General features: G+C 39.2%; 1 protein-coding gene across 1 annotated transcript in view; it reads left to right on the forward strand.

Annotated features, from left to right (window-relative positions):
• The first annotated feature begins 303 nt into the window (after window positions 1-303).
• The window catches only part of GORASP2 (golgi reassembly stacking protein 2), a 30,035-nt gene continuing 16,356 nt past the window's right edge, over window positions 304-13,982 (forward strand). The window contains exons 1-2 of the mRNA XM_060106494.1: window positions 304-499; window positions 13,558-13,638. Coding sequence (XP_059962477.1) covers window positions 437-499; window positions 13,558-13,638 — 144 coding nt within the window. The 5' untranslated portion in view covers window positions 304-436. The remainder of the gene's footprint in view (window positions 500-13,557; window positions 13,639-13,982) is intronic.

Consider the following 13,982-nt stretch of genomic DNA (forward strand, 5'->3'; position numbering starts at 1 on the left):
TTCTTTTCAGCAGGAGCCCCTTCCCGGCCTCTGGCCACCAGGGGGAGCTACAGTCAAGCGACCGTTCTTTCGGGAGAGCGGGAACGCGTCTAGATGAATCTTGTCAAGCCCAGGGACCCGTAGTAAGGTGTAGAGACTGGATGAACCGTATTTCTGCTCTCTCGCGAGCACGAATAGGCCTCTCCCCGCCCTCCACTCCAGCCCTGCCTCCCAGGCTCAGACCCCTCCCGGTGGCTCGCGGCAGGTGGCGCTGTCTGCGGCGTCGCAGCGGCCCTGGCTGCCGCGGCGACGATCTCCCAGCGGGCAGTGCGGCCCGGCTCTCCTGAGGCTGCGAGTGCCACGTCCCAAGTGCTACGCGGAGGAGCGGAGAGGGCGGTGCGCGGGGAGGCGGGGAGCAGCGCCGAGCCCGGCCTGGCCACAGTGATCGCCCGCCGCCATGGGCTCCTCGCAGAGCGTCGAGATCCCAGGCGGGGGCACGGAAGGCTACCACGTCCTGCGGGTAAGGGCTTCGACGGCGGCCCGGGGGCGGCGGGCTGGAGGCGGGGCCCGGCCGCGGGGAGGCGGAGGCCCCGACGGGATTCTTCCCGGGGCAGCCAGGCCCGACACCGCGAAAGACAGGCGACCGCGGGCGCTGTTGGCCGAGGCCGGCTCAGGAGGCCGCTCACATCTCGCCTCCCCGGAGCGCCCCGGGCCCGGGTCCGCCGCTCCGGGAGGACTGGCAGGGACCAGAGGAGGCAGCCGGCGACTTGGCCAGGAGCGGCCCAGGCGAGCGGGCAACCTTGACTCCTTTCCTCTTCACGGCCTTCTCTGCCCCCACCCCTTCATTCTTAGCTCCCAAAGTTAGGGAAGGCTCGGGTACAGTCTGCAAAAGAGCTGATGGTGAAGGTAGCATTTGAGTTTTCCGAGAAAAGGAAGCCTGGAACCCGCAGACTAGAGGCGGTGGATGCGACGGCAGGTGTTGATTCTCCTCCTCGCTGTCCGGGTGTCCGAAAAGGCCAATTAACCAAACAAAACGAAATGGCCTAGAAGTAGGTTTGACGGACTTAAATCTACTTGATTTTGACTGTGGTTTTTTCTCTCCTGTGTCGCTCCTGACCTTCCGAACCCTCCTCTTCCACATTTCCTGGCGGTGGGAACTTCCGTTCTCTTTTTTCTAAGGCTGCTCAGGGTGTGGTGGAGATTAAGGTTTAGATTCACAGTGTAAAAGAGGTAATGGAGAGGAACGTTTTTTTTTTAAAAAAAATCCAGGTAAATAAAGGAAAGCAACTTCGGTCACCAGGATGCAGAGAAACAGTATTTCGAAAAGCGTTAGCTAAGCCCCAGTTATGAACAGCCTGGGTTGTACGGAGCGTGTGGTCCTTTCCTCAAGGAACTGGGAGTCTTTAAAAGAGGCAGTGTTGGTTGTGTGCTGTGACACCTGCGTTGAGTGATAACATGATGGACTGTCAACAAAGTGGCCCCAATCTGTAGCACCATTTCAGGACATAATACAGTGTAAATAGATAGCTCCTCACAGGCAAGAGCATTTTCACTGAAGGTGGGAAAGTGCACTTCCTGGTGCTAGTCATCTTCTTCCTTAGGTCCCATGTTTTAGGTGAGACAGCATTCTTAAACTAAATTACCAGACATCTGCTTGATAGGGCCGTTATCAATCACCTTTCTGATCTTCAGGATTATCACGTCTAGTTATCTCTCCATTCTGCTAAAAATCCCTCTTGAAGCCATACGCTTGGTGGGAAAGGATGATTTTCCCAGAAAATAAAGGGAATCTATAAATAAACCATAATACCTTCCTGTTCTCTTCAGCTAAACCAACCCCCAAGTGCCACACTGATAGGGGAAATGGAAGGAGAATTGTCAGATCCCAGATGTGAAGTGAAAGTTAGTGGCAGTACTTTCTCTATTCTCTGGTTGGATTCTGAGTTCTCTGCTTTGCGGTATGTTATCCAGTATTACTAGCTGATTCTCACAGTTGCTGATTGTGGCCATGAATCCTTGGGGATTCGTGATATTTTTATAATAACGCGCTAGGTAAAGCACAGTATTAATGAGTGTTAAAAGTCTGTAAGAAAGGTGTACACATCAAAAGGATTCCAGTTCAGTGACTTCTGTTGACTTTTGTTAATGACTACGTTCGTCGTTAAACAAGTTGAAGTGTATTTCTTTACATAGGTGCACCTCCGAAAATCAGCACTCATACATATTCAGTAGTGCAGATGCTGTTATTCTATAAATATGATTTTTAGAAGCACTAGGGACAACCTTAGTTTCCAGTCTGCATCTGGAGCATAAATGTTGCAAAAGATGAAATAATTCTTTTTTCATTTGAATTTTATTAGAGGGAGCTTTAAAATAGTAATGATCATCTAGTTTAGGAGAATTTTTAAAAATGTTTCTGAGTTCCTAACCCACTCTGCCCTGATTCTGTAATTGGTTTCTTTATCTTTGTTTTTAGAGGGGAAAAGTACTCTGTTAAATCTCAATATATAAAAATTCTTTTTATTTGTTATTGCCTAAATTATGGTTGTATATTTCATCTCTGGATTACTGAGCTTGTAAACCAGAGTAAATATGGCAGGATAATCATGGAATAAAATCACCCATGTTTAACAAGTTCTAGAATGATTTAATTAGAAGTTAGTTTTCTTTAACAATTCCCTGGCCATTTCCTTGCTAGTGATAAAAACTTGTATGATTGTGTTTTGAAATACCAATTTATAGTGACACCCATATTCACTGCTATTTTATTACTGTTATTTTTAAATTGTATTCCTACAATTCAGAGATTGACCTTTATGTTTTCTCTGTTATTTTTTTCATATCCATTGTTACATTCTGCTTTTAAAAATATTTAGAGGACAACCTTGAAATGTTTCCAGATTTTCTGCTTAACTTTTTTTTTTTTTTTTTTTTTGCGATACGCGGGCCTCTCACTGTTGTGGCCTCACCCGTTGCGGAGCACAGGCTCCGGATGCGCAGGCCCAGTGGCCACGGCTCACGGGCCCAGCCGCTCCGCGGCATGCGGGATCCTCTCGGACCGGGGCACGAACCCGCTTCCCCCGCATCGGCAGGCGGATTCCCAACCACCGAGCCACCAGGGAAGCCCTATCTATTATGTATTAATGCACATTTTCATTTTGTGATCATATTGTATACCCAACTCCCCATACTCACCCTAGAAGTAACCAACATAGTTTATGTATCATAGTTTATGTATCCTTTCAAAAATGTTTTATGCGTGTAAAAGAATCCACCAGCACCCCCAACCTTTCACTGTTTCTTTTTGTTTCCTTTTGTAACTGTTAGAATAACATGCTACATATGGTTAAACACCCTGGTCGTCTTTTTTGGCAGTGTCTTGTCTATCTTTCCATAGCAGCGCACAGAGATTTGCCTCTTGTCTTCACCTAGCTCCATAGTAAGGCTGTTTATACCATAGTTTGGTTAAGCACCACCTCCTGGTGTTAGACATTTAGTTTTTCTAGTCTTTTGCTGTTACAAATACATATCTACAACCTTAAATCCTACCTTTCGTTTTCACTTAAAATGTATTTTCCCATATTATTGAATTGTAATGTCTTTATATAAACATTGGTCTTCATTTTAGTAAATTACTACATTGTTTTCTGATTATCGGCTCGTGTTCATTAGAGAGCATTTGGATAAGTTCAGAAAGTATAACAAAAAACCTAAATTACCTGTAATCCTACCATCTAAAGGTAAATACTGTTGAAGTATTTTTCCTCGTCTTTTTTTCCCCTGTGCCTACCATTGCCCTTTAGCCATGTTTCACAAAGATTTTGAGTAATATGATATAATCAAGTACAGTATGGCCAAAAGTTATCATAGGATGTTGGCTTTACAACCTAAATATCCAACAAATGAGGAATTGTTAAATAAATCAAGGCCTAACTACAGATTGGAATTCTGTGCATTCAGTGAAAATTATGTTTCAAAACACTCTGTGGTCACAGGTATGCCTCCGTGTGTGTGCATGTACACTTGAGTGCCTAGGGAAATAAAATGGAAAGGTAATAAGCCAGGATATTAAAAGGATTATTGATGGATGGTGACATTTTTATTCCTTTTAAATTTTAATATATTACCCCAAATTTTCACAGTGACTATGAAATATTTGTATATTTACAAATAATATAGTTATAAAAATTATTTTTTGAAAGTGGACTCCTAGTGAAAGATTTTAAAATTTGTTCAGAAGCTTTCTTTTGCAAATAACATTATAGGGAATTCCCTGGCCGTCCAGTGGTTGGGATTCCTTGCTTCCTCTGCAGGGGGCACAGGTTGGATCCCTGGCTGGGGAACTAGGGTTCCACAAGCCGCAGGGCATGGCCAAAAAAAAAAGAAAAAGAAAAAGAAAAAGAACGTTGAATTTCTGATTCCCTTATGCATTGGGTCCGGTTCCGCATTCACCATGCATACCACTTTTATTCCCATTCTCTAATCCTAACATAAGGCAGGAGAAATGTTAGCCAGGACTTCTCAGTTTTGTTAGAAGTTACTACAGTTGCAGTATGTTGAATACAGAATTCTTGTCTAGGTTTTCTATTAATTATCAAGTAAACCCAACAAGACCATTTTCAAAATTACGTTTTTGGAGTTGCCTCATGGATGCCCATTATAAGATGTTTCTAAATTAAAATATTCAAATTAATTACACTCTACACTTAATATTCTTTGAAACAGAGGGTATCTGAGGACATTCTGGAGCCAGCGTTCACACCAGTATGGGGATATGGAAAATGTCATGTTCACTGTTCCTTAGAATTTCCTCTGAGAGAGATTTTGAGATGATGGATGTTTTGAAGGAAAGGCCATTGAGATGAATTGTGTCTCCAGTGTAATAACAGGCCTTTATCTTCTGAGCCATTTGCTGCAGACTGGGCAGCATTAGGTACTCTCCTTAGAGGAGAAAGTGAGAGTAAGTGGAATTATTTCTATAGAAAACAGAATACCTAGACCGTATCTACTGTTATATAGATGTGCTCTTTTTCTTTTTTTTTAAGAGTTGCCTATACTTTTTTAAAAAATTAATTGATTGGGCTTCCCTGGTGGCGCCGTGGTTGAGAGTCCGCCTGCCGATGCATGGGACGCGGGTTCGTGCCCTGGTCCGGGAAGATCCCACATGCCGCGGAGCCGCTAGGCCCGTGAGCCATGGCCGCTGAGCCTGCGCATCCGGAGCCTGTGCTCCGCAACGGGAGAGGCCACAACAGTGAGAGGCCCGCGTACCGCAAAAAAAAAAAAAAAAAAAAAAAAAAAAATTAATTGATTAATTAGTTAACTTTATTTTTGGCTGTGTTTGGGTCTTCGCTGCTGCGCACAGGCTTTCTCTAGTTGCGGTGAGTGGGGACTACTCTTCGTTGCGGTGCGCGGTCTTCTCATTGCGGTGCTTCTCTTGTTGTGGAGCACAGGCTCTAAGCGTGCAGGCTTCAGTAGTTGTGGCACGTGGGCTCAGTAGTTGTGGCTCATGGGCTCTAGAGCACAGGCTCAGTAGTTGTGGCGCACGGGCTTAGTTGCTCTGCGGCATGTGGGATCTTCCCAGACCAGGACTCGAACCCATGTCCCCTACATTGGCAGGTGGATTCTTAACCACTGCGCCACCAGGGAAGTCCCTAGATGTGCTATTTTTTAATGGAACCTAAGTAATCTACATGAAATCCTGCAAGATTTCAACTTGGTACTTGTTCTGAGAAAGTGAAATCCCATTATTTGATAGTCATAATTTTTTTTAAATTCTAACCCAGTGTTTCTCTAACTTTTTAAACTCATGCCCCCACTTGAAAAACATAAAAATCTCACTATTATCCCTTCTCTTCTCACTCATTCTGAAACAGTGGGTATAAAAAGAAAACAGTTGGGTTATTTGATGTTTTCCAAACATAGTTATAATTGAAAAAGCTTTATAAACAACATTTGAAGATTCTAACATGCTCCCAAAATTGATCTCTTCTAATAAAAGGCTGTGAAATTGTTTAATACACATTCTTTGATATTGCTTTCAAAGGTAGGAATCAGAATACTTCATTTTATTATGAATGAATGTTTTATTAATGCCATGAAATACAATGTTTGTGAACCTTAGGACACGTTTAGGAATTGTCAGTATAATTAGACATAAACTTTTCCTGATATTAATAAGCCTCGAACAAATTAATAGTGTCATGTTGTTTGTATACCCTTATATATTTTTGTGATGAAGTGTGCTTTAATGTATGGATCTTCAGGATCCTCATTTGGGGAGACCTGCTCTTGGTAGGTAATTATGGTTTCTGTCTCTGGTCAGTAAGTAGTAGAGTGCACAGAACTGGCTTCAGTGCCTTTCTGGGTCAGATACTGACAGGGTTTTTTAATAATTCCCCTGAAATTTTCAGAAGAATTGAACTTAGAGTAACCACTAATATCAGTACATTCATTTTGGTGGCTTTAATATTCTACCAAAAGGATTATATTGATTGATTTACTAATAAAAAAGCAGTTAACAATCTAAACTAGAAAATATCCATAAAGATTTGATATGTGCTTTAGAATCTGACTGTAGATTGCCTTGGGAGTTGTGATTCTCAAGTAAGATGACTTTTTTCCAAACAACATATGCAAAAACAAAGTAGTTACTTTGAGAGACTGTATAGGTCCTCTTGGCATCGCATATCAATTTACTACAGCATGAAGAGAATAATGCTGGGGTTTTTTGGGTTTTGCTTGTGTGTTTGTTTTTTTAAGCATCAGTGAGAGATCATGTAAGCACATTATCAGCAGTAAGGAACCTTGTCATCTTGTGGACATGGATACATTGAGAGACTATCATAGTAGACCACTGGAGACCATCCTTGTGAATCACTAGATTCTAGTGTCACTCCATCACTTCATTGTCTTCCCTTGGGCAAACCTTTGAACTTCTTTGAGCTTCATTCTTTTTATCTGAAAAGTGGGGATAAGAGTAGTGCCTCCTCCACCTTTTTTTTTTTTTTTTTTTTTTTTTTTTTTAACTAAAAACCACATTAGATAGTATACATGAAAATATTTTGAAAAAAAATTGAGCGCATTAAATTTCTTTATTAAAAAATGCTGTCGGGCCTCCCTGGTGGTGCAGTGGTTGAGAGTCCGCCTGCCGATGCAGGGGATACGGGTTCGTGCCCCGGTCTGGGAGGATCCCATATGCCGCGGAGCGGCTGGGCCCGTGAGCCATGGCTGCTGGGCCTGCGCGTCCGGAGCCTGTGCTCCGCAACGGGAGAGGCCACAACAGTGAGAGGCCCACATACCGCAAAAAGAAAAAAAAAAAAAAAAAATGCTGTCTACTTCATTGGTTATTCTGAGGATTAAATGGAATATTCCATGTAAAGCACTTAACATAGCATCTGGAATATGATAAAAACTCAATAAATGTTAGCTGTTACCTTTATTATTAGCATTTACGTTATTGTGTCACCTATTGAGAACAACTATTAGTCAATACTGCTTAAAATATACTTGTTGTAAACATTTTAATTAGTATTTCCATTTAATTAGTCATTCAGCAGCTACTTTTTGTCCATGTACCTAACCCTGTACGTCGCTGCTGTTTAAGTTTTGGATCAAATCTGACCCATTAATTTTATAAATGTCCCTGTTAATTTTTAAAGATCCTCATTTTTGAGGAAATTTTACATCTGTATTTTAAAAGATAGGTGAGTGCCAGTGTCTTTTCATTGCTTTGCAAGTGTTACTAAACACCTGAACTAAAATGACCTACAGTCTGTATAATTAAAAATGATCTTGTTGGGTTTGATCTACACTGTAAAATCTATAGATAGCTTAACAACAGACTTCTTTCATGGTGAGTCATTCAATCTTAGAGACTATCTAGTCAGCCTCCTCACTTTACAGCTAAGGAAAAGGAGCACAGAAAGATTATTGCCTGAGATCACACAGCAAGTTTTCTTTCCCTAAGAAACAAATACCTGAGTTGGTATTTGAAGAGTATAAAATGAGATGGCATGTTGTCAGAGTTTTAGTTTCTTTTGGAGCAGACCAGTTCCTTTCAGCATCGTTTTTCTAACATGCAGATCTTTTCTAGGAAGCTATGATGTAGTGATGGGTTTTTATTTCATTTAATTAGCTTTAGAATTTTATTTCAAATTTCTTCATATGTCACGAGTTACATCATTGGGTCAGAATCAGGAGAACATGCTCTTCGAGTTATTTTGATAAAACATGTGAAGAGAATGTTTTAACAGGTGAGCCTTGAACTCCTCCAGTCTAGCTTGGGGCTGTTACAAATAGTGCTGCTGTGAATGTTACATTGTATATGCCTTTAGAGAACATATGTATTCCCATTCCTACTGGGTATACTAAATAGTGGAATATTTGGCAAAGGTGTGTGTATTTTAGTATAGATATTGCCAAATAGCTTACTAACGTACATTCCCACTAGCAGCAATTAAGGTTTCTGATTGTTCCATATCCTCATAACACTTAGTATTTTCCGTCTTTTTCATCTTGGCCATTCTGATATGTGTGTAGTGGTATCCCATTGTGGTTTTAATTTACATTTCCTGATGACTATTGAAGTCGACCACATTTTCATATTTATTGACTACTTCAGCATCCTCTTTTGTTTAGTGTCTGCTAAAATCTTTTCTCCATTTCTTTAAGTTGTCTGTCTTCTTTTTTAAACAGCTTTATTGAAATATAGTTTACATACCATTAAATTCAGTCTTTTAAAGTTTACAGTTCAGTGGTTGTTTAGTATATTCACCGAGTTGTGCAGCCATCATCAGTATCTAATTCCAGGACCTTTTTGTCACCCTAGAAACAAACTCCCTACCCATTAGCACCTGCTCCCTTTTCCTCCTACTCCCAGCCCCTGGTCACCACTAATCTACTTTCTATGGATTTGCCTATTCTGGACATTTCATATAAATGGAATCATACAATATGTGGTCTTTGTGACTGGCTTCTTTCACTTAGCGTAATGTTTTCAAGGTTCACTCATATTGTAGCATATATCAATACTTAATTCCTTTTTATTGCCAAATAATATTCCATTCTATAAGTGTACCACATTTTGTTTATCCGTTCGTCAGTTGAAGGACATTTGGGTTGTTTCCACTTTTCAGCAGCTATGAAATTTGTGTATAAGTTTTTACATGGACATGTTTTCATTTCTTCTGGTTATATACCTAGGAGTGGAATTGCTAGGTCATACAATAACTCTTCGTTTGACATTTTGAGGATCTGCAAAACTGTTTTCCACAGAGGCTGCACCATTTTACATTCCCACCATCAAAGTATGAGGGTTCCAGTTTCTCCACATCCTTGCCAATCCTTGTTGTCTTTTTTACTTTAGCAGGTTTTGTGAATGTGAAGTGGTATCTCATTGTGGTTTCACTCTCCTTAATGATTTGCAGTAATTCTAAATTTGTTCTGAATACAGTTCCTTTGTTGGATATTATGTTGTATCATTTCACTCTCTTAATTGTGTCTTTTGATGAGCAGAAGTTCATAGTTTTAGTAAAGTTTATCAGTTTTCTAAAAATTTGTGGTTAGCTTTTTGTGTTCAGTTTAAGAAGTCTTGGGACTTCCTGGCGGTCCAGTGGTTAAGACTCTTCCAGTGCAGGGGGCACGGATTTGATCCCTGGTCAGGGAACTAAGATCCCGCATGCCATGCAGCCTGGCCAAAAAAAAGAAAAGAGTTCATACTTGATGATCTCAAAGATATTCTGTGTTTTTCTCTAAAAGCTTTATTGTTTTACATTTGACCTTTAGATCTGACATCCATATAGAATTGATTTTTGAGAGACAACATTTTTTAAATGATTTTATCTCCTCTTCCTACCTGACTAGCGTTCTATGTCTTTTTTTGTTTAAGAGGTGAGAGATAATTAATACATGGTTAGAAAAATAATGTAGTGTCCAGGAATTAATTGGTTATAAAGATTTGCCACCTTTATAAAGGTGGTGATTGTGGAGTTAGGAAGAGGAGCTTAAGATTGGTAGGACTCCTATCATATGTCAGAGACTTCGCTAGGCATTTCATGAGCTTAAATTCATTTAATCTCTACAATATTCTCGTAAAGTAGATGGCATTTTCTCTTCCTTGCAGATGAGAAAATTGAGGCCCAGGAAGATAAACTTTCCCAAGCTCAAAAAGCTAATAAGTAGGCAAACCATGACTCAAAATCAAGTCAGTTTGGGTCTAAAATTCTATTATCTTTTCACTGTACATTTTTTCAAAATTATGTAAAATCTTAATTATTAAACTTTCAAATTTAATCTATTCATCTTAAATTGCTGTGATATTTGGCCCAATAAAAAAATTAAATAGCCCATGGAGCCGGGTATGTATGTTTTCTCTTTCCTTTTTTTAAATTAAGATGGTTTGAAGGAAGCAGATGAATCAACAATCATGAGATCTCATAGGGGACAAAGTATTGAAGTGGTAATCTGATGCTTGAGAGATTAGGTGCCTAAGAGATTCTTGTCAGTGGGTAACACTGCCAGAGGAACTTACCTTTGTGGATGTTTAACTTGTGGTGTAGTAGAATTTATTTTCCATGCTATGAAATGTCGGAAATTTTCTTTAAATGAATTAGGGTCAAAGAAAGCATTTTCTAGGGCTCCCTCTGCTGGCTTCCTAGAAGTAATTAAGATACCTAGATGCCAGAATTGTGCTGGTACTAATGATGTAAATAAATGTAGGAAAGGGGCTTCCCTGGTGGCGCAGTGGTTGAGAATCTGCCTGCTAATGCAGGGGACCCGGGTTCGAGCTCTGGTCTGGGAAGATCCCACATGCCACGGAGCAACTAGGCCCGTGAGCCACAACTACTGAGCCTGCGCATCTGGAGCTTGTGCTCCGCAGTAAGAGAGGCCGCGATAGTGAGAGGCCCGCGCACCGCGATGAAGAGTGGCCCCCGCTTGCCACAACTAGAGAAAGCCCTCGCGCAGAAACGAAGACCCAACACAGCAAAAATAAATTAATTAAATAAAAAAAAAATAAATGTAGGAAAGAAATTAATTTCAGGGTCCATTAGAAACAGAGATATCGATGTTTCTAGCAAATGAAAATAGAAAATAGGGAAAGGATTATTTACATTTATTTTAGAATCCAAATTTAGCTATTAAATCTTTTTAGAGTTATGGGGAAGAACAATTCTAATGGTATTGGAAACTTTCCATTTCAAACAAATAGTGGTAAAACTTGATCCTTGGAGGGTGGCATGATAAGAATCAGTGTGTGGGATCACCTTTCTTGGTTGGTGATGATATTACAAAAGTATTGCCTTTAGCCCTTTTTAACTAAAAGGTAAAGTGTTGGCAGTCTCAGTGGAGAAGTCTGAAATTGATCAATGGACTAGTTGGTTTCTAGATAAAATGGTCATTTGGAAACATTTCCAGTCAGAGAATTAGGTGATTAGATGTGGACCCGGTTAAATGAGAAATTCCCTTCTGAGGGGGCTTCTAGGGTCTGTGCTAATTATCCTCTTTTCACACCTCAGGCATTTCGAACCTAATTGATAGGAACCTAATAGACAGGCATCTTACACCTAGAGTATTATGACTTTTTTTTGCCAGCTAGCTGTGACTTGACATCTCTTTTCTTCTCATAATAGCTCCAGGCAGCCACCATTTTCCTTTCAGAGTTGCCATTTGAGGAGAAATCTATCTGCCATTTTGGAATATAAAATAGTCCCCATTTAAGAAAACTGAGTATAAAGAAAATAAACAGTATGTACTGATTATTTTTATTAGAGAGCCAACACCTTTAAATAATAAGTCCCTTTGATATTTAACTCATTTAATTTACAAAACGATTTAACCCCACATTTGCAGGAAATTTTACATAAAACAAGGTCAGACAGTTTTAGCAAGTTAAACATTGAGCCATCTTTATAATGGACAACTAACTATTCCTTACTGTGACAAATGAAGAAAATCTAGTTTTACTTCTTCAGAGGCAATGATAGTATAATTTGGCTTTAAATGAATAAAAGGTAACATTAATCCAAATAGTAATGAATGTATCGTTAATCCAAGATCAAGTGTCATTAATCCAAGAAGTCTGGTATAAGAGGGACATATTCTGGGAACAATTTGGGTTCCATTTTGAAAGCATTAAAATGATTTGTTACTGTGTGAATAGCTACAGATTGATGATGTATGGATGGATGTGGATATATTATTTGCATTAGCCTCAGAATTGACTATTAAAACTGTTTAGACTATTATATAAGTTCAGCCTACAAATATCAATGCAAACTCTTTTCATAGGATAGTTTTGACAGTATTTAGTAACATCAAGCAGAATAAAAATTCCTTAAAACATGAAAATATTTTAGAGAAAATGCAAAATGTTCTGTATTAACTTTTTGCTCTTTTGTCATATTACTACCATTACTAGCTACTAATATTTATATTACTGCAAATTTAGGAAATTTAATAGTTTATTTTAATCCATTTCAAATTGGGGATGCTAAACATTTTAGTTGCTGAGAAACTAGGTAATCTTAATCTTCCATGTAAAATCTTCTATAAGTCTAGCTCCAATCTTTCCTTCCAGCCTTCTTACTGGACTAATAGTTATATACTTTTGAGTTTCACCTCTACCACTACCCAGCTGTAAGACCATAGGCAAGTCATAAGATGGTTTCTTCACCTGTAAAATAAAAGAATTGCACAAAATCCATGGTTTTAACACTTTATTTGGGTTGAGGAGAAACCCTTTGAGAATCTGATGAAAGCCATGGATCTTTACACCCTGAAAACTGCTGATTCATACAAAATGTTGCATACAATTTATTTCTATCCCATACCACCCTGTTGTCTCTAGGTATACGATATTATGATCCTCATTTTTCAGACTCCCCCTGGGTTTTTACTCATATTATGTCTTCAACTTTCAAATGTTTTTTCTCATCCCCTTATCCATCTGCACCTTTGAAAGTTCTACCCCCTTTTAAAGCACAATTCAAATGTCATTTTTTTTTCTGTGAAACTTCTTCAGTCAGATTTAATCTTCCCCTTAGAACTTTGTACCTCCATTATAACCATTAACATCTTTGGTCTTGTATTACAGCTATTAGAGGTCTGTGTCCTCCATCTCCCCTTCTTCTTGCGTGTTCCTCAGCAGGTTATAAATGTCTTGATAACAGCGGCTATGTTCCTACATTAGTTTTGTAATTGAATAGTGCCTTGCTAGTAGTAGTCATGTAATAAGTAGAATAAATTAATTTGAATTTGCTGCTCAGTTGTAATGATTAACTGTCTGCTATGCCATGTACTAAATGCTGGGAGGATTGTCCCCCACCCCCCAAAAAGCAGAAAGTGGTGTGAAATAGAACCATAGAGGAAAAACCTCATGTATGAGATGAATTTAAAGAATGAGTAGAATTTAGGGAGCTGCAGGGGCATTATCTGGGAGATAAAGAGAAATAAGAGAACTAGTGGGTACCTGTATCAATGAAATTAATCTATTTTTACCGAAAAGTGATGGGTATTAAAATTTAGCTTTTGATTCATAATTAAGCTTTGCATTTTTCATTTTTGGCATTTTTGTTTTTACAGGTACAAGAAAATTCCCCAGGACATAGAGCTGGACTGGAGCCATTCTTTGACTTTATTGTTTCTATTAATGGTTCGAGATTAGTAAGTTCAGCTTTTTGTAGTTACGCCTATGGTATTTTGTAATCTTTTGAAAATTGAATTTTTTCAGATTATCTGGGATGGATGTTTATTCATTGGTTACAAACATTATTTAGAGTATGATACCAATAAAATAACCCTGTGTTAGTAAACATGAGAATGTCAAATATAGAATACTATACCTCACACTCCAGTGATTATCTTAGGAGAAGAAAATCACTGGAGACTTTTACTTTATATGTTAAATATTTAATTTTTTTAAGCAGAAAGACGTGGTTTTGTTGCTTTTTCAAAGGTGTCAGACTTTTGTAGGTTATTGACAAATGGATTAGTAAAGACTCATTCTC

This window comes from Mesoplodon densirostris, chromosome 8 (genome assembly GCF_025265405.1).
Source record: "Mesoplodon densirostris isolate mMesDen1 chromosome 8, mMesDen1 primary haplotype, whole genome shotgun sequence".
In the NCBI taxonomy this organism is placed as follows: Eukaryota; Metazoa; Chordata; class Mammalia; order Artiodactyla; family Ziphiidae; genus Mesoplodon; species Mesoplodon densirostris.